The 21,922-nt window shown below is 47.1% G+C and overlaps 2 protein-coding genes and 1 pseudogene across 2 annotated transcripts; all 3 read right to left on the bottom strand.

Annotated features, from left to right (window-relative positions):
• Nucleotides 1–466: 466 nt before the first annotated feature.
• On the bottom strand, nucleotides 467–3,054 carry LOC121574486 (annotated as a pseudogene).
• Nucleotides 3,055–8,246: 5,192 nt separating this feature from the next.
• LOC123483524 (protocadherin beta-16-like) lies at nucleotides 8,247–10,859 on the bottom strand. The gene has a single exon (XM_045213715.1). The coding sequence runs from the start codon at nucleotides 10,683–10,685 to the stop codon at nucleotides 8,247–8,249; it is 2,439 nt and encodes an 812-aa protein (XP_045069650.1). The 5' UTR covers nucleotides 10,686–10,859.
• Nucleotides 10,860–19,843: 8,984 nt separating this feature from the next.
• On the bottom strand, nucleotides 19,844–20,913 carry LOC123483522 (protocadherin gamma-A12-like). Its single transcript, XM_045213712.1, has one exon. It carries the CDS (start codon nucleotides 20,709–20,711, stop codon nucleotides 19,923–19,925), a length of 789 nt encoding a protein of 262 aa, XP_045069647.1. The 5' UTR covers nucleotides 20,712–20,913; the 3' UTR covers nucleotides 19,844–19,922.
• Nucleotides 20,914–21,922: the final 1,009 nt, after the last annotated feature.

The following is a 21,922-nucleotide window of genomic DNA, read 5'->3' as shown; positions in this document are numbered from 1 at the left end:
TATATATTTTTTCAATACAAAAGCAAATTAATAGCTTATGGCCTCAAAGGACATGTTCTACAACGCAGTAATTAAAACCTACAATAATAAAACTGCAGCTGCCTTCTTCATGGCAGAACAGCCTAGTATGACTGGGGCGCTGTCCACTGAGCGTGGGGCTGAAATGCCTTACACGTTAAGACACTGCTGCTTTCATGTAGTAGGCCCATACTTCTTCACGAAAAAGCACCCTGTAAGTGATTTCTATTTTCAAGACTAACTAGGCCTACTTAATAAACTACTTTATGAAACAAATAAATAATTGGATTGGTCTGATGAATGTGCTGACAACCCCCCCCAATCAGGACCCCACAACTGATTTACATAATTAACTGATATGAAATGCATCCAAACGTATTGCAAGCTCAGCAGTCTACTTTCACTAAACAAATCATGTAATATGTCTGGACAGCCGTCTCACCTGCTGAGGAGAATCCGGGTCATCCAGAACGCTGTTTCATTCTGAGAACATTGCAAGGTCACATGGCCTCTGGTCATAGCAGAGCTTGGGTCCATTATTAAAACGTACTGACTAAAAGGTCTGGCAAATTTACAGTCATTCTTCCTTGAGTCAGTCGTCATGCACACCTCATATTTGTACACCTGTTGTAGAGTCCCTGTCCCTCCGGCGTCTGTGTAACGGGGTGGATAATATGGAATAACTGGGAGATTGGAGTGTTGGAAGTTGCCACAGCCAAGGCCAACACTAGATAAAAAGTCACGTTGTCATTATAATCCGTGTCATGCGTAAAGTCAGTGAATTCTGAGAGCACTTCAGGGAAGCTGTCCGCCACCGCCACATTCACATTGACTGTAGCTGATCGAGAGGGCTGCCCGTTGTCCTCCACTACAACAGTGAGCCTTTGTTTCACAGCATCTTTATCAGTGACCTGGCGTATGGTTCTTATTTCGCCATTCTGTAGGCCTACTTCTCACCACAGAGCTGCTCTCTGTTGATTATCTCACTGACGATCAAAATCCCTGTGTCTGTCTTCAGCTCAGTGTGCTGTATGATGTCTCCCCTGCCTGATTGGAGTCTTTTTACATCAATGCCAAGGTCATTTGCGATATTGCCTATAAGAGCCCCTTTTCTCATTTCTTCAGGAATCGAGTAGCGTATCTGAGCACCCGTCAAATGGATGAAATAAATAATTATTTCTCCATTCTGTAGGCCTACTTCAAACAGCGCCCTGTCTGTCGCTTTCTGCAGTTTATATGAGAGCCAGGTGTTCTGTCCAGAGTCCACATCAACAGCCACCACTTTAGTGACAAGATAGCCCACATCTGCTGAACGATGCACCATTTCAGCCACCAGAGCGCTACTAGTCTGTACTTGGTAGAGAACCAGAGGCGCATTGTCGTTCTGGTCTTGAATAGAAATTTGCACAGTAACAGTATCACTGAAGGGCGGGGACCCTCCATCTCGCGCGGTTATATTAAAATGAAACTTTTTTAGCTGTTCATAATCAAATGAGCGCACCGCATGAATAACACCATTCTCTGAATTTACCAAGACCAGTGAAGAGACCGGTACACCATTTATCTCCCTGTTCTCCAGGTAGTAGGACAAGCGCGCATTTTGACCAGAGTCATCATCACTCGCCCTGATAGTGAATATGGAGACCCCCGGCGAATTGTTCTCTGGTACAATTGTCTCATAGACACTGCGGTCAAAGGCGGGTGGGCTGTCAATGACGTCTGCCACTTTCACTGTCACTGTTTTATTACCGAAGAGAGTGGGTGTCCCTTCGTCTGATACATTCATGGTGATGTTGATTTCTGAAATCGATTCTCGGTCGAGGATGCCATCAGTTACTAAACTATAATAGTCGGTCATTGACGACTCAATTTTGAAAGGGATATCTGGGTTTATAGAACAGTGCACCACGCCGTTCTTTCCAGCATCTGCATCCTCTACATTTATCACTGCTACTGTAGTTCCAGGAGGGGAATTCTCTGCTATGGTATTGGAAAAAGACATCAATTGTATTGTTGGAGAATTATCATTCTCGTCAATAATTTCAATAAGAACTTTACATATATCCGAAAGACCACCGTGGTCTTTTGCTTTCACATTCAACTGATAATTGTTTTCCTCTTCGTAATCTAATTTGTCTGATACTCTGATCTCTCCTGTTTCCGCATTTATCTGAAACAACTCCTTTGCATCTCGAGGCCATGGAATACGATACTTTTCCATATGACCCATTATCAGCATTGGCAGCGTTGACTGTCGTTATCAGTGTGCCTTTTGGGGTGTTTTCTCTCACTACAGCCTTGTAAAGAGATTGACTGCAAACTGGAGCGTTATTGTTGGCATCTAGCACTGTAACGTGGATGCAAACAGTTCCGGATTTTTGCGGATCCCCCCCAATTGGTTGCTATAAGGATTAACGTGAGATTTTCCTGACTCTCTCTGTCTAATGGGTTCTGCAGAATAATTTCGACATATTTACTATCAGTGTTCTTATGTACTGCTAATTTAAAATGATCTGATGGCTTGAGTGCATAGTTTTGTAAGCTATTCATGCCCACGTCCGAATCCATTGCGTTATCTAATGAGAAGTGAGCTCCAGACACAGCAGACTCGCTTATTTCCAGGTTAACACTATCTCTCGGAAAGGAAGGAGCATTCTCGTTTATATCCCGGACCTCGACTGTTATCCGATACAATTGGATGTGGTTTTCAATTATAACCTCAAAACTGAAGCTGCAAGGTGTAGTCTGCTTGCAGAGGTCCTCTCGGTCTATTCTCTCTCTAACAACCAGAGTGCCTTTGTCTCTGTTGAGATCAAGATACTGACGACTCCCCCTTGTTACAATGTGAGCTTTACCAGTAACAAGCCGACTGATCTCCAAGCCCAAATCCTTCGCAATATTGCCGACAAACGATCCCTCTGTCATCTCCTCTAGGATGGAGTATTGTGCTTGTCCAGTCACATTGTCGACCCAGATCACACAAAAAACAATGCACAGTACTTGCCATCTGTAACCATCTGGAATTCTGTCAGGCATCGATCATCTGGTCGTCGGGTAAGCTTGGCGTCGGGTAAGCTTGGCTTTACACATAGCTTGGGCTTTGTCGAGTAAGGCTTAAACTATGTATTTAGATTGTAGTTAGGTATTGTAGGTAGTTATTGTGGGTTGTTGTATGTAATTATTGTAGGTTAGTATTGTATTCGGCTGTGCCCAGCGTAGCCCAGCGTAGCACGAAGCTAGCTAGCTAACCCACCACCGGGACTAGCTGGCGAGTAGCTATTAGCAACGGTATAGTTATTTCACGCCTGAGAGTGCCTGTAATTACGCCAGCTGGCTGCCTACAATAATTACATAAAATAATTGCCTACCATTCAGCTGTTTCCTAACCTCATTGTCTGAACCGTTAACGTTAGGTAGCAAGTGGCTACTGTGCTTGAAATATTAGCTAGCTTGTTGCTACCTGGATAGCTACTAGTAAACAATAGCTGGAACGACCGTGCGAACAGACGCGAACTGGCTGAGTCAATTCAGTGGCTAGCTTTGCACTTGGCTAGCTAACAGTAGCTGCTAGGGGTAAGTCATAACCTACATTTGTGTTTTGTTTTTTACATATTGATAGCCCGAGTCGTTCAAGGAATTTGGGACATGGGTGACTAGTTAACGTTAGTTTGGCTCTCTCTGTGTGTTCGTGCCATGAAAGGAGGGGTTCTTCTTTGTCTGAAAGCAATGGCTAGCTAGTTTGCTAGCTATTCTAGCTAACTAACTGGCTGAATAAGTTGACGACGGACTCGCTCAAGCTGTCGGGACTAACCCACAACGTTAGACACGGACACGAACGATCTGCTTGCGTGTTGATACACTGGTGGTTTGTTGTGGCAGAGTATTGGCGCTAAACCGTGTTGCTGGAGTCCGGCATGCTAGCTGGCTGTGGCGTCATATGACTTGATGCCCGGACGATTTTCACGGAATAATACTGCACCTAGTTAGCTAGCTGAATAAACTGAGTTAGTCTAGTCCTAGAAACATTGAACCGCTGTAGTTTACAACAATTATAGTTTCTGAGGTGGAAGTTGGGAGAGTTATATTTGGGAGTTGTGCTGAGGGAGGCCCCGCTCTCTCCTTTCCCAGATGTTTAGTTCATTTCAGTCCGATCTCCTCTGCATTATTGTAGCCATTTGCTGCAGCCTGTCAACTATGCCTCTGCCTATCCCTGTTCTCTCCTCTCCGCACAGGCTACACAAACGCCTCACACCGCGTGGCTGCTGCCTCTCTAACCTGGTGGTCCCTGCACGCACCACCCACCTAGAGTTCCAGGTCTCAGGCAGCCTCTGGAACTGCCGTTCTGCTGCCAACAAGGCAGACTTCATCCCAGCCTATGCTACCCTCCAGTCCCTCGACTTCTTGGCGCTGACGGAAACATGGATTACCACTGAAAACACTGCTACTCCTACTGCTCTCTCCTAGTCTGACCATGTGTTCTCGCATACCCCGAGAGCATCTGGTCAGCGGGGTGGTGGCACAGGAATCCTCATCTCTCCCAAGTGGACATTCTCAATTTTTCCCCTAACCCATCTGTCTATCTCCTCATTTGAATTCCATGCTGTCACAGTCACTAGCCCATTTAAGCTTAATATCCTTGTCATCTATCGCCCTCCAGGTTCCCTTGGAGAGTTCATCAATGAGCTTGACGCCTTGATAAGTTCCTTTCCTGAGGATGGCTCACCCCTCACAGTTCTGGGGGATTTCAACCTCCCTACGTCTACATTTGACTCATTTCTCTCTGCCTCCTTCTTTCCACTCCTCTCCTCTTTTGACCTCACCCTCTCACCCCTACCGTCCCCCCTACTCACAAGGCAGGCAATACGCTTGACCTCATCTTTACTAGATGCTGTTCTTCTACTAATCTCACTGCAACTCCCCTCCATGTCTCCGACCACTACTTTGTATCCTTTTCTCTCTCGCTCTCCTCCAACACTACTCACTCTGCCCCTACACAGATGGTAATGCGCCGTCGCAACCTTCGCTCTCTCTCTCCCGCTACTCTCTCCTCTTCCATCCTATCATCTCTTCCCTCTGCTCAATCCTTCTCCCTCCAATCTCCTGATTCTGCCTCCTCAACCCTCCTCTCCTCCCTTTCTGCATCCTTTGACTCTCTATGTCCCCTATCCTCCCGGCCGGCTCGGTCCTCCCCTCCAGCTCCGTGGCTTGATGACTCATTGCGAGCTCACAGAACAGAGCTCCGGGCAGCTGAGCGGAAATGGAAGAAAACTAGACTCCCTGCGGACCTGGCATCTTTTCACTCCCTCCTCTCTACATTTTCTTCATCTGTTTCTGCTGCTAAGGCCACTTTCTACCACGCTAAATTCCAAGCATCTGCCTCTAACCCTAGGAAGCTCTTTGCCACATTCTCCTCCCTGCTGAATCCTCCCCCCTCCTCCCTTTCTGTGGATGACTTCGTCAACCACTTTGAAAATTTGGTTGACGACATCCGATCCTCGTTTGTTAAGTCAAATGACACTGCTGGTCCTGCTCACACTGCCCTACCCTATGCTTTGACTTATTTCTCCACTCTCTCTCCAGATAAAACCTTGCGACTTGTGACTGCAGGCCGCCCAACAACCTGCCCGCTTGACCCTATCCCCTCCTCTCTTCTCCGGACCATCTCCGGTGACCTTCTCCCCTACCTCACCTCGCTGATCAACTCATCCTTGACCGCTGGCTATGTCCCTTCCGTCTTCAAGAGAGCGAGAGTTGCACCCCTTCTCAAAAAACCAACACTCGATCCCTCTGATGTCAACAACTACAGACCAGTATCCCTTCTTTCTTTTCTCTCCAAAACTATTGAGCGTGCCGTCTTTAGCCAACTCTCTTGCTATCTCTCTCAGAATGACCTTCTTGATCCAAACCAGTCAGGTTTCAAGACTGGTCATTCAACTGAGACTGCTCTTCTCTGTGTCACGGAGGCTCTCCGCACTGCTAAAGCTAACTCTCTCTCCTCTGCTCTTGTCCTTCTAGACCTGTCTGCTGCCTTTGATACTGTGAACCATCAGATCCTCCTCTCCACCCTCTCCGAGCTGGGCATCTCCGGCGCGGCTCACTCTGGATTGCATCCTACCTGACCGGTCGCTCCCTACCAAGTGGCGTGGCGAGAAGCTGTCTCCGCACCACGTGCTCTCACCACTGGTGTCCCCCAGGGCTCAGTTCTAGGCCCTCTCCTATTCTCGCTATACACCAAGTCACTTGGCTCTGTCATATCCTCACATGGCCTCTCCTATCATTGCTACGCTGACGACACACAACTAATCTTCTCCTTTCCCCCTTCTGATAACCAGGTGGCGAATCGCATCTCTGCATGTCTGGCAGACATATCAGTATGGATGACGGATCATCACCTCAAGCTGAACCTTGGCAAGACGGAGCTGCTCTTCCTCCCGGGAAAGGACTGCCTGTTCCATGATCTCGCCATCACGGTTGACAACTCCGTTGTGTCCTCCTCCCAGAGTGCGAAGAGCCTTGGCGTGACCCTGGACAACACCCTGTCGTTCTCCGCTAACATCAAGGCGGTGACCCGATCCTGTAGGTTCATGCTCTACAACATTCGGAGAGTACGACCCTGCCTTACACAGGAAACGGCACAGGTCCTAATCCAGGCACTTGTCATCTCCTGTCTGGATTACTGCAACTCCTTGTTGGCTGGGCTCCCTGCCTGTGCCATTAAACCCCTACAACTCATCCAGAATGCCACAGCCCGTCTGGTGTTCAACCTTCCCAAGTTCTCTCACGTCACCCCCCTCCTCCGCACACTCCACTGGCTTCCAGTTGAAGCTCGCATCTGTTACAAGACCATGGTGCTTGCCTACGGAGCTGTGAGGGGAACGGCACCTCCGTACCTTCATCCTCTGATCAGTCCCTACACCCAAACGAGGGCATTGCGTTCATCCACCTCTGGCCTGCTGGCTCCCCTTCCTCTGCGGAAGCATAGTTCCCACTCAGCCCAGTCAAAACTGTTCGCTGCTCTGGCACCCCAATGGTGGAACAAGCTCCCTCACGACGCCAGGACAGCGGAGTCACTCACCACCTTCCGGAGACATTTGAAACCCCACCTCTTTAAGGAATACCTGGGATAGGATAAAGTAATCCTTCTACCCCTCCCTTACCCCAACCCCCCCAAAAAAAATAAAAAACATAATAAAAAAAATAAAAAAAAACATTGTAAAGTGGTTATCCCACTGGCTATAAGGTGAATCAACCAATTTGTAAGTCGCTCTGGATAAGAGCGTCTGCTAAATGACGTAAATGTAAATGTAAAATGTAACCAAAGCCTTTCCTCCACAGGCTGAGTAGAACATCGAACAAACGCAAATATCCATTGTAATGATTATTTAAGTGGTAAAGTCGTAATCCAGATGACAACACAATGAATTCCAAAAGAAAATATCTCGAGATATTGCCAATGCCTGCATTTATCCTTCTCGGCTGCAAATGGAGTCGAGTCTCTCTGGTTGTATATCTGTGACTGAGTATAGCAGTACTGAGGTAGGGATCACTGCTCGGCCGCCCATGAGCCAATATAATTGCGTCTTGTTAACCAACAGCGGCCCTCACAGTTAGAAAAAAAAATGCACCGAATTAATACTGATTATGCCTCTACAGACCTGATTATTCCTCTATAGACACAACCTCCCGTAGGATTCTAGTTTAGATCCAGCCCACGAATGAACCAATTAGATATTTATATTTTACACGAATGCATGGCATACAGTGGCTCAATATGGATAACCAAACACTGCAAACTCACAAGTACAACCGCAACAGAAACGATTAGTATTTTATTTTTGTCCACGAAGGTGTGCTGTGACAGTCTGGATATTACATTTTATACGAATTGCAATACACACACTTTGACAAGCATGTCATTTTTCTACAACACGATTCTGAAAGCCCAAACATTGTGGATAAGAGCAAACCCCGTGGGTTTAATTCAGGATGAAGACAAGCAAACAAGATTATAAAAAATGATCTCAATAACCAAAATAACCTACACCCGACCTGAGTTCATGCGTATTTTAAATACTTATGTTCTGTGTATTTGAGTATTTTCAAATAATATGGCCGAAATACTTATATTTGAAGTAAGCCTTTTTGAAAGTATTTTCAAATAGCCTACTTGTTTTCAAATACATTTCAAATACCCCTAGGACAAAACAGTAAACAAATGTTGTAAAATGTCAGCGTCTCACCTGCTCAGGAGAATCCGGGTCATCCAGAAAGCATCTCTCATTCTGAGAACATTGCAAGGTCACATGGTCTCTGGTCATAGTAGAGCCCTGGTCCATTATTAAAACATTCTGACTAAAAGGCCTGGCGAATTTACAGTCACTCTTCCTCGAGTCAGTCGTCATGCACACCTCATAGTTGTACACCTGTTGTAGAGTCCCTGTCCCTCCGGCGTCTGCGTAACGGGGTGGATAATATGGAATAACTGGGAGATTGGAGTGTTGGAAGTTGCGACATTGTCTCCATCTGTAGATCTTAACTGATATTATAACTACTACACACGAGATGAAGAGGAAAGACACCACAGCCAAGGCCAAAACTAAATAAAAAGTCAGGTTGTCATTGTAATCCGTGTCATTTGTAAAGTCAGTGAATTCTGAGAGCACTTCAGGGAAGCTGTCCGCCACCGCCACATTCACATTGACTGTAGCTGATCGAGAGGGCTGCCCGTTGTCCTCCACTACAACAGTGAGCCTTTGTTTCACAGCATCTTTATCAGTGACCTGGCGTATGGTTCTTATTTCGCCATTCTGTAGGCCTACTTGAAACAGCGCCCTGTCTGTCGCTTTCTGCAGTTTATATGAGAGCCAGGCGTTCTGTCCAGAGTCCACATCAACAGCCACCACTTTAGTGACAAGATAGCCCACATCTGCTGAACGAGGCACCATTTCAGCCACCAGAGAGCTACTAGTCTGTACTGGGTAGAGAACCTGAGGAACGTTGTCATTCTGGTCTTGAATTATTAACTTTATAGTCACGTTGCTATTAAGTGGAGGGGAGGCTCCATCTTGCGCTTTAATGTGGAATTTAAAAGCTTTGATTTGTTCGTAATCAAACGATCTCACTGCATAAATCTCTCCTGTTTCAGAATTAACCGATATTAAAGATGAAATAGAATTTCCTCCCACTTGCGATTCTTCCAAGAAATAGGAGACCCTGGCGTTCTGACCACAGTCTTCATCTTTGGCGTGGACCAAACCAATGGAAACACCCGGGGAGTTGTTTTCTAATATCCGAGCTGTGTACTCGCTTTTATCGAACACTGGCACATTGTCGTTCACATCAGAGATTCTAATGCGAAGGGTCTTATTGTTACACAATGAGGGAAGACCTTTGTCCACCACTGTCACTGTGACGTTATACTCAGACACAACCTCACGGTCTAAAACACTGTTTGTTAGTAAAGTGTAATAGTTCGCTAATGAAGATTCTATCTTAAAGGGAAGAGAATGGTCGATGGAACAATTAACATTACCATTTTGTCCAGAGTCCAAGTCTTTCACGTTAACAATGGCGACAGTTGTCCCCGGAGGAGAGTCCTCTGGGATGGTATTGGAAAAAGATGTCAACGCTATAACGGGAGGATTGTCATTCACATCTATCACTTCAATTATAACTTTGCAAGATTTTGAGAGACCACCTATGTCCTTGGCAATAACATTAATTTGAAACTGCTTCGTTTTCTCATAGTCGATTAAACCTGATACTCGTATTTCCCCACTGCTTGGACTTAGTGTGAACACCATAGCATTTTGTTGTGTAAGGTGGTCAATGTAATATTCTAACTGACCGTTACTGCCCACATCTGCGTCGGTCGCAATCACTGTTGCTACTAAAGTCCCTTTAGGGCAATTCTCAAAAACAGAAGCTTTGTATATGGCTTGACTAAAAACCGGAGCATTATCATTTGCATCCAAAACATTCACTTTTATGCTCACCATCCCTGTTCTCCGCGGATTTCCTCCGTCTGCAGCTGTCAATGTTAGAAACATTTCACCTTCCTTCTCTCTGTCTAAAGGACTTTGCAAAACCATCTCCACATATTTACCACCATCAGCAAACGTTTGTTCTTTTAAAGTAAAATGCGTCGAAGGTTTTAGACTGTAGCTTTGCAGTGCATTTAAACCTACATCAGGATCCACGGCACTGCCTAAAATAAATTGAGCTCCAGGCGACGCCACTTCACTGATATTCAGGGTAATTTCCTTATTTGCAAAGGCAGGTGAATTATCGTTGATATCGAGTATTTCCACAGTTATACTAAATAATTCCATTGGATTTTCTAGAACCATTTCGAAGTTGAAGCTACAGGGGGATGTCTGTCCACACAGCTCCTCTCTGTCTATTCGTTTTTTGACCATCAGAATCCCTTTGTCCGCGTTCAGCTCTACACAGTCGTTTTCCTCACTAACAATGCGGGCCCGGCCAGATTTTAGTCTTCGGATATCTAGTCCCAAATCCTTTGAGAGATCACCAATCAAAGACCCGTGCACCATTTCCTCTGGAATCGAATATCGCACCTGGCATCGAACTATATGCAACAAGAGGGCACACAAAATAATCAATCGTCCTTGCCATTGTTGCTTTCGATTTTGCTTTCCCTCAAACATTTCGGAAAAAACCCTGCAAAAATATATATTTCTGACAAACTATTGATTGAGTAGCCTCCTGATCCTTCTGATGCACAACTCCCTCTTAGTCCTTCTAAAGAAGCTGTATTGGAAATCTATCCATGTCGATTTTCATTCCTGTTTGATTCTAGAAATCTTCCACCGAATGTTGTATCAGCTCATATGAATCCATCAGATAGGAGGTTCTGTGAATTTAAGCATATAACTCGTCTTACTGTCCAACAGCGGCGCTCAGAGTCCAGAGCGAAGACTAACATCATGTCGAAATGATACACAGCCATCTAAAGACAGTTTTATTACATAGCCCATAACTAAGCCTACATCAGCAATTGGATGATTATTGCACTGTGTATTGTCAGTAAACACTTTTCATAACACTTTTTTAAAACGGATTTGGAGCACTTACAATGACAAGCCTAAGACCGCTCTTTGAATGCAGCACGTTTGGTATTTCAGTACCATGGAGAGCGACAGCGCCAACCTGCTTCTTTAAAACCAATTCAAAACACTAATACTGTTTCAGGACTTAAAATGTGTATGCTATAACTGTTTCACCATATACCAATAATAAACAATTGATCAGCAGCAAATCTTCATGTGTTTAACCCTGACTGCAACATTTCATAACTCACAGTACCAACCAATGTACCCAAGTCTCAAACATCTGAACAGCTGTAGTTCATGTTATATTCATCAAACTTGCCAACTTTGCATCCCTCTATTTCCATGTAACTAGGGGTGAAACTGAGAGGTCAACAGGCCTCCCACAGAGTGAGGTTAGAGGTAATCACAGGATGAGACAGACAGTGTGTCAAAGCAGTGAAGCATGATGCCCTCTATCCACAACACAATCTCCACATGTGCCCCAAAACAACCTACACACGTCCTGCTGCAGAGTTGCACAACCAACACCTCATAGTTCCCTCTACAGGCTTACACATCCCTGAGACATCAAGGCTTTGTCACGGTATACTACGCCAGAACCCAGAAGCAGACCAGGACAAGGTACTTAGAGGAAAAGGTGAGTGTTTATTAATTGACTCCCGAGTGAGGCTGAATAATCCAGGGACAGAGCGGGTGGCGTGGATGGGTTGTTGAGGGTGCAGGGGTAGGTCCAGACATGGCTCGGCAGCCGCCGACCATCAGGCAGAGGTTGGGTGAAGGTTCCGGGTGAGAGACTGCAGACAGAACAAAACGGAGGTGAGTACACAGCAATTCAACAAGGTGCAAAACAACAAAAACTAACGCTAGAACTCAAGGCTGATACGCTGACAAACATACTGTTCATGGCTAACGATCCGGCAGGAACTGGATGTTTGGCCAGAGCCTAAGAAGGGTGATGATCAGGACCAGGTGTGCAGATTGCTGATGGGATGCAGGTGCGGAAAACAAGAGAGCTCCCCGGAGCGTTCCCGAACCCTCGGGAAACTGGAGATCACGAACAGGAAAAACTAGTCACCAGACAGGACCCGACTCAGACTGCCGGGATCGTTACAGTACCCCCCTCCGACGAACGCCACCGGGCGGACCTCCCGGAGCGCCAGGATGGAGGCGGTAGAAATCACTGATGAGGTCAGCATCTAGGACCTGTCGCCGCGGAATCCAACTCCTCTCTTCAGGACCATACCCCTCCCAGTCCACGAGATACTGGAAACCCCGGCCCCGCCGTCTGGAATCCATGATGCGACGCACCGTGTAGGCAGGACCACCTCCGATCATCCGAGGAGGAGGAGGAGGAGGCGGAGGAGGCAACAGAGGACTGAGGAAGACAGGCTTGAGGCAGGAGACATGAAAGGTGGGATGGACTCTGAGCGTCCTCGGTAGTTTGAGTCGAACTGCCACTGGATTGATCACCTTCTCCACCACAAACGGACCAATGAACTTCGGTAACAACTTCCTAGACTCAGTCCGTAAAGGAAGATCCCGTGTGGCCAACCAGACCCTATCTCCGATGGTGTAGGTGGGAGCGGGGATCCGGCGACGATCGCCTGGAGCTGATACCGGTCCGAAACTCCTAAGGAGTGCCTTTCTGGCCCGATGCCAGGTCCGGTGGCAACGACGAATATGGGCCTGAACAGAAGGCACTGAGAGCTCCTTCTCCTGAGAAGGGAACAAGGGGAGGTTGGTAGCCATACAGGCACTGGAAGGGAGACATCCCAGTGGCAGATGTAGGGAGAGTATTGTGGGCATACTCAACCCAAGGCAACTGAGAGACCCAGGAGGTGGGGTTGGAAGAGACCAGACAGCGTAGCGTGGATTCCATCTTCTGGTTGGCTCTCTCCGCCTGACCATTGGATTGGGGGTGAAAACCAGATGTGAGACTGACTGTAGCTCCAATGGCCAAACAGAAGGACTTCCAGACAGCAGAGGTAAACTGAGGGCCACGGTCGGAAACGATATCACTGGGCAACCCGTGGACCCTGAAAACCTCCCCTAACCAGGATCTCGGACGTCTCCGAGGCAGAGGAAGCTTGGCAATAGGCACAAAGTGGGCGAACTTGCTGAATCTGTCCACGATCGTCAGAACGACCGTGTTCCCCTCAGAAGCGGGCAACCCAGTGACGAAGTCCAGGGCCAGATGCGACCATGGTCGCCGGGGAATAGGAAGGGGGTGAAGTAGTCCAGAGCTGGGCCGATTGGTACTCTTATTCTGCGCACACACTGGACAGGCAGCAACAAAACCCCGAGTATCCTCGGCCATGGCAGGCCACCAAAAACGTCTGCGAAGAAACGCCATTGTCCGAGCCACGCCAGGGTGACAAGCCATCTTGCTGGCGTGGGACCATTTGAGGACAGCAGGACGAACCGACTCAGGCACAAACAACCGACCGGGTGGACCGTTACGGGACCGGGCTGAGTCCGAGGGCCGCCAGCACCTCCTCCTCAATCTTCCACATAACTGCTCCCCACGACGCAGTTCCGGGGAGGATTGTCTCGGTCTTGGACCCACTCTCCTCCGTCTTGGAGAACATCCGGGACAAGGCGTCCGCCTTGCCGTTCTTAGATCCAGGTCGGAACGTCAGGGCAAACTTGAATCGTCCGAAAAACAACGCCCACCTGGCCTGACGGGAGTTGAGACGTTTAGCCGATTGCACGTAAGCAAGATTCTTGTGGTCAGTCCAGACAATAAACGGTTGCTCCGCCCCCTCCAACCAGTGGCGCCACTCCTCCAAGGCAAGTTTCACCGCGAGAAGCTCCCCGGTTACCCACATCGTAATTCCTCTCCGCAGGCGAAAGGCGACGAGAGTAGTAGGCGCAGGGATGGAGTTTACTGTCCGTGGAGCATCGCTGCGACAGGATGGCGCCAACTCCCACATCAGACGCGTCCACTTCAACGGCACGAACTGACGGGCCGTGTCCGGTTGAGAGAGAATCGGTGCGTTGGTGAATCGCCTCTTCAAATCCAGAAACGCTTCGATCCGCCTCCGGATTCCACTTGAAGGTCCTGATACTGGAAGTCAAGGCAGTTAACGGAGCGGCCACACGGCTGTAATCCCGGATGAATCTGCGGTAGAAATTCGCAAACCCCAAAAAATCTCTGGAGCTGCAATCTCGTACCGGGCTGGACCCATTCCAGAACCGCTCTAACCTTCTCCTGGTCCATCCTAATCTCTCCCCTTGAGATGATGTACCCGAGAAAGGATGTCGTGTGGGCGTGAAACTCGCACTTCTCGGCCTTCACGAACAGGCGATTCTCCAACAATCGCTGCAGAACCTGCCGGACATGCTGGACGTGGTCGGAAGGTTCCTTCGAGAAGATCAGAATGTCATCCAGGTAAACAAACACAAAGAGACCGATCATATCTCTCAGGACGTCGTTCACCATACTCTGGAATACCGCTGGAGCATTGGTCAGTCCAAACGGCATCACCTGATACTCGAAGTGACCCATCGGTGTATTGAAACCCGTCAACCACTCGTCCCCCTCTCTGATCCGGACCAGGTGATACGCATTGCGTAGGTCTAGCTTGGTGAACACCGTAGCACCCTGTAAGGAGTCGAAAGCAGAACTCATCAAGGGCAGGGGATACTTGTTCTTGATCGTGATGTCATTCAACCCCCGATAATCAATACACGGTCGAAGAGAGCCATCCCTCTTACCCACAAAGAAGAATCCTGCCCCCAGGGGGTGATGACGAGGGGCTAACGAGACCAGCAGCTAGGGACTCCTTGATGTAGGTCTCCAACGCCTCACGTTCAGGTCGGGAGATACTGTATAACCTTCCCTTGGGGTAGACAGCTCCAGGGACCAGGTTGATGGCACAATCATATGGTCGGTGGGGAGGGGAGTGACAGAGCCTTCTGCTTACTGAAAACTTCCCCCAAATCGTGATATGTCTCGGGAACCAGGGACAAATCTGGGGGTTTAGCCTCAATCACCTGACTGGGAACCGAATGGGGGCAGGCAGTCTTGAGACAGTTAGCATGACAATCAAGGCTCCAACTCGTTACCTTGCCCGTCACCCAATCGAACGTGGGATTGTGTTCCTTCAGCCAGGGGTATCCAAGGACCAGAGGAACATGGGAAGACGGCAGAATGAAGAATGAAATCATCTCAGAATGATTCCCCGACAACCGCATCTTAACCGGTTCAGTCCTCATCGTGATACGTGCCAGACTACTGCCGTTCAGAGTGGTCGCTTCAATGGCTTCCGGCAATTGCTCCTTGGAAAGCCCCAGCTGTTCCACCAACTCGGCATCAAGAAAGCTTCCATCGGCACCTGAATCGATAAAAGCGTTAAGCGCTAAGCTCTGATTCCTGTTCACAAGGGTAGCCGGGAAACGGGGTCTGACAGAGGTACTGAGAGGTTGAAACTGGCTCGCTAAAAGTCCTCCCAACTTTAGCGAGCCGGGCAGTTTGACGACCGCCGGGAACAGGTGGAGATGTAATGTCCCGAGCTACCACAGTAGAGGCAGCAGTTGGTCTGACGTCTATGTTGACGCTCCTCCTTGGTTAACCCGTGCCGCCCCACTTGCATGGGTTCAGAATCGGGAGAGAGGAACTCTCCACTAATCCATTGTGGAGGAGAATGATCGACGTGTTCTGGTCCACCACCCGACCCGACTGGGAACTGAGAAGCTGATCGATTGGACGGACCCCATTGCTTCTCCCTCCTTCGCTCTCGGACTCGATTATCCACCCGAATAGACAAGGCTACCAAGCTGTCCAGGTCACTAGGCTCCGGATAGGAGATCAACTCATCCTTGAGCTGCTCCGACAGACCCTGGTAAAAGGCCGCTTGCAGAGACTCCTCGTTCCACCCACTCTCCACAGCCAACGTCTTGAACTCGATCACGAAGTCGGCCACGCTGCGAGTTCCTTGGTGAAGCGAAAACAGGCGCCTAGCTGCGTCCCTCCCTCGGACGGAATGGTCGAAGAGCTTCCTCATCTCGGCCGTGAACCCCTGGTATGAAGCCATGCAGGGGTCTTGTCGTTCCCAAACGGCTGAAGCCCACTCCAGCGCTCGACCACGCAGCAACGCAATCACAAAGGCTATCCTAGCCTTGTCTGTGGCATAAGAGTAGGGCTGTAGATCGAACACTAATCCACACTGCATAAGGAAGGAACGGCATCTTCCCAGCTCCCCCTCATATCTATCCCGGCGTCGGAACCTCGGGCTCACGGAAGGACACAGCTCCCGAAGCGGCAGGCGAGATGGGGGAAACCGGTAGTGGATCCTCCACCGGAAACTTGCGTTGGTTCTGGACCTCCGTCAGACCGGTAGAAAGGTTCCGAACTGACAACGCGATCTCCTGTAGTACCGTGCTATGATGGCCCAACATCTTCTCCTGATGGGTAATGGCATGGCGAACAGAGTCCAGGTCCGCTGGGTTCATTACTGGCCGGATCGTTCTGTCACGGTATACTACGCCAGAACCCAGAAGCAGACCAGGACAAGGTACTTAGAGGAAAAGGTGAGTGTTTATTAATTGACTCCCGAGTGAGGCTGAATAATCCAGGGACAGAGCGGGTGGCGTGGATGGGTTGTTGAGGGTGCAGGGGTAGGTCCAGACATGGCTCGGCAGCCGCCGACCATCAGGCAGAGGTTGGGTGAAGGTTCCGGGTGAGAGACTGCAGACAGAACAAAACGGAGGTGAGTACACAGCAATTCAACAAGGTGCAAAACAACAAAAACTAACGCTAGAACTCAAGGCTGATACGCTGACAAACATACTGTTCATGGCTAACGATCCGGCAGGAACTGGATGTTTGGCCAGAGCCTAAGAAGGGTGATGATCAGGACCAGGTGTGCAGATTGCTGATGGGATGCAGGTGCGGAAAACAAGAGAGCTCCCCGGAGCGTTCCCGAACCCTCGGGAAACTGGAGATCACGAACAGGAAAAATTAGTCACCAGACAGGACCCGACTCAGACTGCCGGGATCGTTACAGGCTTGTCTGTACCACAGTCCAACAATCACTGGCAGGCATGATAGTCTAGGGTCCTCTGCACTAGAATATAATTGCACATTCTCATCATACACTTCTTCCAATATCACAATTGAAATTACATTACCAGATCTTTATACAAAATATATAATGGCATTCATTGTTATATAACATCGGCCAATGGGTTAGATAGTTATGCACACAGAGAGAGATCAGATGCCACATAATTAAATTAATAAGATATATCTTTGAGCAGGGATGGAAGGCCGGGGATCTACAACAATACTAATTCTCCTGACCTACTTTAGAATTGTGTGGCAGTGCTGAGCAGAATAGTCATATTGCAGTGTGTGTGTCTGCAGTGCTGTGCAGAGTAGTCATACTGTAGTGTGTGTGTGTCTGCAGATCTGAGCTGTGTGTAGTTCAGCGTGAAGTATACTTTGTGTTACTGGTCAATTGTGTGTGAGTGATTTTGCTTTGTGGGCCACTACTGGGCTGTCTCTTCAGTACAATGTTGTGTGTGTAACTGGTGAGGAATATGATGGACTGTTGTGTTGTGTGCTAATGACAAGGTGTGTTCGTACTGCATTGTGTGTTACTGTGTGAGCAGTGTGCTTGAGATGGTCAATGGTCAATGTTGAAGAAACAGAGGGAACCATTGAGTTTAACATCAAATAGACAGGTAATCATGAAAAGGATTACACAGTAAGGCCTGTAGAATGACCTGCAATTGAGCATATAAGTGTATTAATGATGTAAGCCAGTGTAAAGTAGTGTCGCTGTCAGAGTCACATTGTATAGGCCTACATGGCAACTGCACGAGCCACCCATTTCAGTGGGAGACCCTAATATGCATCTGTGTCTACAGGTAAAGAAGAATAAAATATCAGATGTCCAAATGATGGTCCAACGGGAGAGCGTAAAAAGACAAGAAACAAATTAAACAAGAATGTTAAAAACATAATTCAGGTTTATATGCTGTGTGTGCACTTACAATAAGAATGACCTATAGCAGAATTGTGTTATGCATCTACGGGCATCTCTTTCAGACCCCTTTAAGCAGCCACATTACTACTGTAAAAAAAGGCATTAGAAAAATGTGTTCCTGACAAATAATATAAATAGCTGGTTTATTCTCTCCATTGGGCCAAAAGCTGTAGGCTTGAGCCACTTTTAAGCCATAGTGTCACTTTTTCTGTGTATACTTTACACAGAGGAGTACAAGAGGAGGCTGGTTCTGACTGGCACATAGACTTGGATGGAACATGTTCTTCATTAGAGACTTGGAAGCTGACAGTATGACCCTGGGGTGACATCATGGAAAAAAGTCTAGCCTCTTTACACTAGCTTTATCACACTGTGATGCCAGGTACAACAGGCTAGCCTCTTTACATTAGCTTTATCACACTGTGATGCCAGGGCCAACAGGCTAGCCTCTTTACATTAGCTTTATCACACTGTGATGCCAGGGCCAACAGGCTAGCCTCTTTACATTAGCTTTATCACACTGTGATGCCAGGGCCAACAGGCTAGCCTCTTTACATTAGCTTTATCACACTGTGATGCCAGGGCCAACAGGCTAGCCTCTTTACATTAGCTTTATCACACTGTGATGCCAGGGCCAACAGGCTAGCCTCTTTACATTAGCTTTATCACATTGTGATGCCAGGGCCAACAGGCTAGCCTCTTTACATTAGCTTTATCACACTGTGATGCCAGGGCCAACAGGCTAGCCTCTTTACATTAGCTTTATCACACTGTGATGCCAGGGCCAACAGGCTAGCCTCTTTACATTAGCTTTATCACGCTGTGATGCCAGGGCCAATAGGCTAGCCTCTTTACATTAGCTTTATCACACTGTGATGCCAGGGCCAACAGTTTAGTCTCTTCACATTGGCAAAAAAAACAGGCTAGCCTCTTCACATTGTCATTTCCACCTCTGGGTGAGACATTAAACTCTAGGTGATTCTGCTCAAGACGAGAGTTGAAAAGTCTGCCCTCGGTTGACAAATTCAGGTTTTCTCAAAGACCATAGAAACAGCTCAGCTATCATCAGCAAGATTTTCCAAAAAATAAATGGCTTTAACATAGTTAGATGTTAAAGGTGTCTTCAGAATATAGCTTCCTTTATAACGTTTCTGACATAGCCTACTCCCTAATGTTTTCATTGCAGAACAAATACTGCGCCATAAGTATGAAAATGTCTCCTTATTTGCATTCATCAATGGTTAAAAAATCTAAATGTGAGACAATTGTGTCCATCTCCAGAACAAATTAACTTTACTCTAATCAGGTAATATAGAATGACGGGATGACTCAGAGGTCGCCCCAGGGGTCCAATGAAGGGTCAAAGGATGCAAACACCCAAGGAGCATGAACGTGAACAATATTTTAATTTTATTTTCAGTGATCATTGACCTGTGTTTCACCCATCGTCCTCCCCATCTCCACAAGCCAAGATCCCTGTCTACCTCTACCTGGAAGCATGGTTCCATTTGACCCAATACTCATGGTGTTATACCTGTGATCCCAGCTCTTGGTCCTGGATGAAGGAATTCTAGTATGGATCATCACACACAATTGAAACTATTGGAAGGAGACCAAACAAATACATTTCCTCTCCCCCACCCCTGATCTACACGTCATTAACATAACTTTTCCCATTACCAAAGTCAAATATTTTGATCCAATCTCAATTGCTTCACTGGTTTCATCTGGACTCCTCTTCAGTGTCTGATCAGCCTGCAGCGTGCTGTCATTATAAGATCTGACAAACTTGAAGTCACTGGTGCGTGAGCCTGTTGTCAGGTATGCGTCATAATTATTACTATGTATACGCACTGGGAATGGGGACTGTTCCATCAAACAACATTCTAGGCTTTCTCCTACGGCAGAACCTCACTGCCAGGATGAGAATAATGAAAGTCAGGAAAAAGGTGGAAACAGAGACCAGTGCAATGATCAAATAGGAAGTTACTTTGGAACTATCCTCATAAGCCATGCCTTTCAGTTCTGGAACTTCAGCCAAGTTGTCTGATATGAGCAAATATACATCACAGGTTGTAGAGAGAGAGGGCTGTCCGTTATCTTTCACTGATATAACAAGGTTCTGCTTCACACTGTCAGATTCAGAAATATCCCGCTGTGCCCTGATCTCTCCGCTGTGGAGACCAATAGTGAAAAGACCCGGATCAGTCGACTTCACGATCTGATATGAAAGCCATGCATTCTGTCCAGAGTCAGCATCCACAGCTATCAACTTGGAAACCAGGGACCCCGCCAGAGCAGCTTTGGGGACCATCTCAGTCATCAAGGAGTTCCCTGCTGGAGCAGGGTATAATATCTGGGGAGAGTTATCATTCTCATCTGTTATGAAGACACTCACAGTCACGTTATTGCTGAGTGGAGGAGAACCATTGTTTCTGGCTACAGTGTGGACTGTGAAGCCCCTAAACTGCTCATAATCAAATGATCTCACAGCATGGATCACCCCCGTGTCTCCATTGATGGATAAAAATGATGACACCGGAACACCGTTGACCTCACTGGGAAATAGAGAATATACCACTGTACCGTTCTGTCTCCAGTCTGGGTCTCTGGCAGTAACAGAACACATAGAGGAGCCAGGCTTGTTATTTTCAGTCAAATAGGCGCTGTAGGATTGTTCTTCAAACACAGGTGAGTTGTCATTCACGTCTGACACAGATAAATTAATAGTCTTTGAGGAGGATAAGGGTGGAGACCCCTCGTCAGTGGCAGTGATAGTTATGTTATAATCTGATATTATCTCACGGTCTAGTTCACTGGTTGTTACAGAGTGTAATAGTTTTTAATAGAAGATTTTAGTTTGAAAGGAACATTCTGTTGAATGGAGCAGCGGACCTGTCTATTTCCCTCCGAGTCTTCATCCTGTACATTAATGATGCCCACCTCTGTGCCAGGTAACACGTTCACAGGGATGGGATTTTTCAAAGATTTTATGAATATCACAGGTGCATTGTCATTCATGGCTGTGATTTCGACAATTACTTTTGTGATGGAAACTAAACCAGATCCATCTTTCGCCTGGATACGCATTTCATAATATGTTTCCAATTCAAAATCTATTCGTCCAATTACTCTGATATCTCCAGTATCCTTTTGAATAGAAAACAGCTTCGCTGCTTTATCAGATAAATTACTGAAATCATAGCTCACTTCCCCATTTTGTCCCTCGTCAGCATCCGTGGCACTAACTTTAGCTACTATTGTACCCAAAGGAGAATTTTCCGGAAGACTGACTTTATAGGCGTCTTGACTAAATACTGGAATATTATCGTTAGCATCCAACACAGTGACGTGTATCACTACACTAGCAGATCTCTGTGGAGTTCCACCATCAACCGGCGTAAGTAACAATGTCACCTCCTGCTGTTGTTCTCGATCCAATTCCTTCTCTAACATCAACTCGCCATATTTACCACCGTCTGTATTTGTACGAACAGCCAAAACAAAATGTTCATTCCGCTCGAGCATATAGCTTTGAACTGCGTTTAATCCTATGTCCGCATCATGGGCTTCGTCTAGGAAAAAACGTTGCCCTTTATCCGCTGATTCTCTAATTTCTAATTCTATGTGGTCACTAGAAAATAGCAGTGAATTGTCATTTATATCCTGAATTTGAACAGTAATACGGTGTAACTCTAAAGGATTTTCAAGTACGAGCTCATATTTCAAAGAGCACGAAACCCTTGGACCGCACTATCTATTGTTTCAGCGATAATCAAATCCCCCGAGTTAGCATTGATATCACAGTAGCGTGTTCTGCTCCCATCCATGTCTAACCGA

Source organism: Coregonus clupeaformis, unplaced genomic scaffold (assembly GCF_020615455.1).
Source record: "Coregonus clupeaformis isolate EN_2021a unplaced genomic scaffold, ASM2061545v1 scaf0144, whole genome shotgun sequence".
NCBI classification, from domain to species: domain Eukaryota; kingdom Metazoa; phylum Chordata; class Actinopteri; order Salmoniformes; family Salmonidae; genus Coregonus; species Coregonus clupeaformis.
Note: the sequence above shows the minus strand (reverse complement) of the source record. Positions and strands in the feature narration are given on the sequence as shown.